This window comes from Penaeus chinensis, chromosome 32, assembly GCF_019202785.1.
Source record: "Penaeus chinensis breed Huanghai No. 1 chromosome 32, ASM1920278v2, whole genome shotgun sequence".
Lineage (NCBI taxonomy): Eukaryota > Metazoa > Arthropoda > Malacostraca > Decapoda > Penaeidae > Penaeus > Penaeus chinensis.
Window position 1 is genome coordinate 592,501 of NC_061850.1, and position 2,500 is coordinate 595,000.

Genomic DNA, 2,500 nt, shown 5'->3' on the forward strand with positions numbered 1-2,500 from the left:
TCGCTTCCGGAAATGTCCCCGGCAGTAGCGCGTGATGGGACAGCCGACGAGGGCGGTGGTACAGGGGGAGGGGAGGGGCGCCCGGAGGACATTAAAGGAGAAAGGTCAGATGAGGTCGCAGCGAGCGGGACCTTATCACATCCGACTTCATGGCGCGCGAGGGGTCGCCGGGTGCCCCTTTTGTTGTAAGTTTTAAAAATTATTATTATTATTATTATTATTATTATTATTATTATTATTATTATTATTGTTATCATCATCATTATTATCATCATCATCATCATCATCATCATCATCATCATCATCATCATCATCATCATCATCATCATCATCATCATCATTATTATTATTATTATTTTTATTATTATTATTATTATTATTATATTTTTATTATCAGTAGTAGTGTTATTATTGTTATCATAATTAATATTGTTATTATTAATATTATTATATATATTTTTTTTTTTTTTTTTTTTTTTTTTTTCATAGTAAATCCTTCCTGAGCTTATTGCTGTGAAGTTTGGTAAGTTTCGATTAGTTTTCTTATGTTGCTGTGATGTATGTGTTCCTAGATTTTCCGTATTATGCTTCGGTAGTATTGATATTATGTTTTAGAAATAAGATCATGTCATAAGTTTATACTTAGACTTTTGTATTCACTTATTTTTCCGAACATGTATTTTCGGGGCTTATGTGAAAACTGCACAGTTTGTCGTACGAATTATGAGCATAAATTTCATACTTCAGAAAGTCTCCAACGGCCTCTCGTTCTCTCCTCCAGGGCGCGACACATGTGGCCGAGTTCGAAGGTGTGGAGAAGACTGTGACAACATGGTGGCAGCTGTGCGTGCTGCCAACACACGGCTCGCGGCGCCGCCAAAGTGGTGAGCTTCGTCCTCCGCCCGTCGATGGTGATTACGCAGTCGTCACGAGGCGTGACTCCTTTTGCATGATGCATGCTTGGCCTGTGAAGCCCGGCGCTGCTGCTGCAGGAACAAGGACGCTTGCGGTCTCTCTGGCTATCTTTAAAAATATTTTCATACTATATATGTTTATGTATATATATAACATATATATATATATATATATATATATATATATATATATATATATATATATATATATATATGTATATGTTTATATATATGTATATATATGTATATATATATTATTTTTTTTGTGCTTCAACCACTGGACCATCGCGGCAGTTATATATATATATATATATATATATATATATATATATATATATATATATATATATATATGCACATACACACACACACACACACACACACACACACACACACACACACACACACACACACACACACACACACACACACACACATACATATATATGAAAGGAGAAAACACTACCGTGTTGATACTATGGTAGAAAAACCCACAATGTAAATAAATTTATTAAAATGAGACTACAGTTTCGGAATCCACCTGGATTCCATGTTCAGGTCTGATGGAACTGTAGTCTCATTTTAATAAATCTAGTTTTACATTGTGGGTTTTTCTACCACACATATATATATATATATACATATATATATATATATATATATATATATATATATAATATATATATAAATACATATATATATATGTATATATATATATATATATATATATATATATATATACATATATGTGTGTGTGTGCGTGTGCGTGCGTTGTGTTCGAAATCGTTGCTTTTGAAAATAAACACAGATATTACGACACAAAGACCGGATGTCCTTATGGTTACGGAGGAACTCTTGCATGTGAAACGAAGGGCAGCAAGGGTGTTTTGTGAGCTGTGACGTTCTACAAGTGGTTCACACAAACAGACAAACACAAACATACACACGCAAAAACACACATGGAGATAAATCAATCAATTTTGTTTTTGCTTTGACAATTAAGACTCTCCTATAAGCTACTGGTGAGTCTAATGCTTGTCCTCGAATATATAAGCTCGCTGAAGCACTAAAACAATAGACTTCTCACGGATTATATTGAATGGAACTTTGCCGATATATTGAATCACTAATGATACTACACTATACACTTAGTGTATAATGTGGAAAACTCCCTGGTATTTAAATACTATTGAATAGTATTTTTTTGTTTGTTAAGAGTATTAATCTTTATTCTATGGAAATCTTTAATGATACACCTGATGTTTTAATCCGACGTGTTTTCCTTGAGGCTTGAGGAATTAATTTGGAGAGATCCAAGCCGTGGGAGGGATTAGGGGGGATATTGATTGGGAATATTGATTGGGGATCAAGGATGTGATACATTACTAGGAATATAATTATGCGAGTAATGCCATTTGACAAAATATCACTAATCACAATAGTACAATATAAAGAGAAAGATTCATTCGATTGTATTAACCTTAGCAAAATAGTATAAATCAACAGAATATCAAATTTGAGAAAAATGTGGATAGTGTATTACAGATGGAATTCAGTGACATATTTACAGTAGATCGCCTGTAGTA

The 2,500-nt window shown here is 33.6% G+C and overlaps 1 protein-coding gene across 2 annotated transcripts in view; it reads left to right on the forward strand.

The window, feature by feature from the left end:
* Positions 1-2,500, forward strand: part of LOC125042607 (lactosylceramide 4-alpha-galactosyltransferase-like) — a 41,401-nt gene that overhangs the window by 15,595 nt on the left and 23,306 nt on the right. The window contains exon 2 of one of the 2 annotated variants that reach the window (XM_047638363.1): positions 782-911. In XM_047638363.1, the coding sequence (XP_047494319.1) occupies positions 909-911 (3 nt within the window). In that variant the 5' untranslated portion in view covers positions 782-908. The remainder of the gene's footprint in view (positions 1-781; positions 912-2,500) is intronic. The other variant, XM_047638364.1, reaches the window with a different exon arrangement.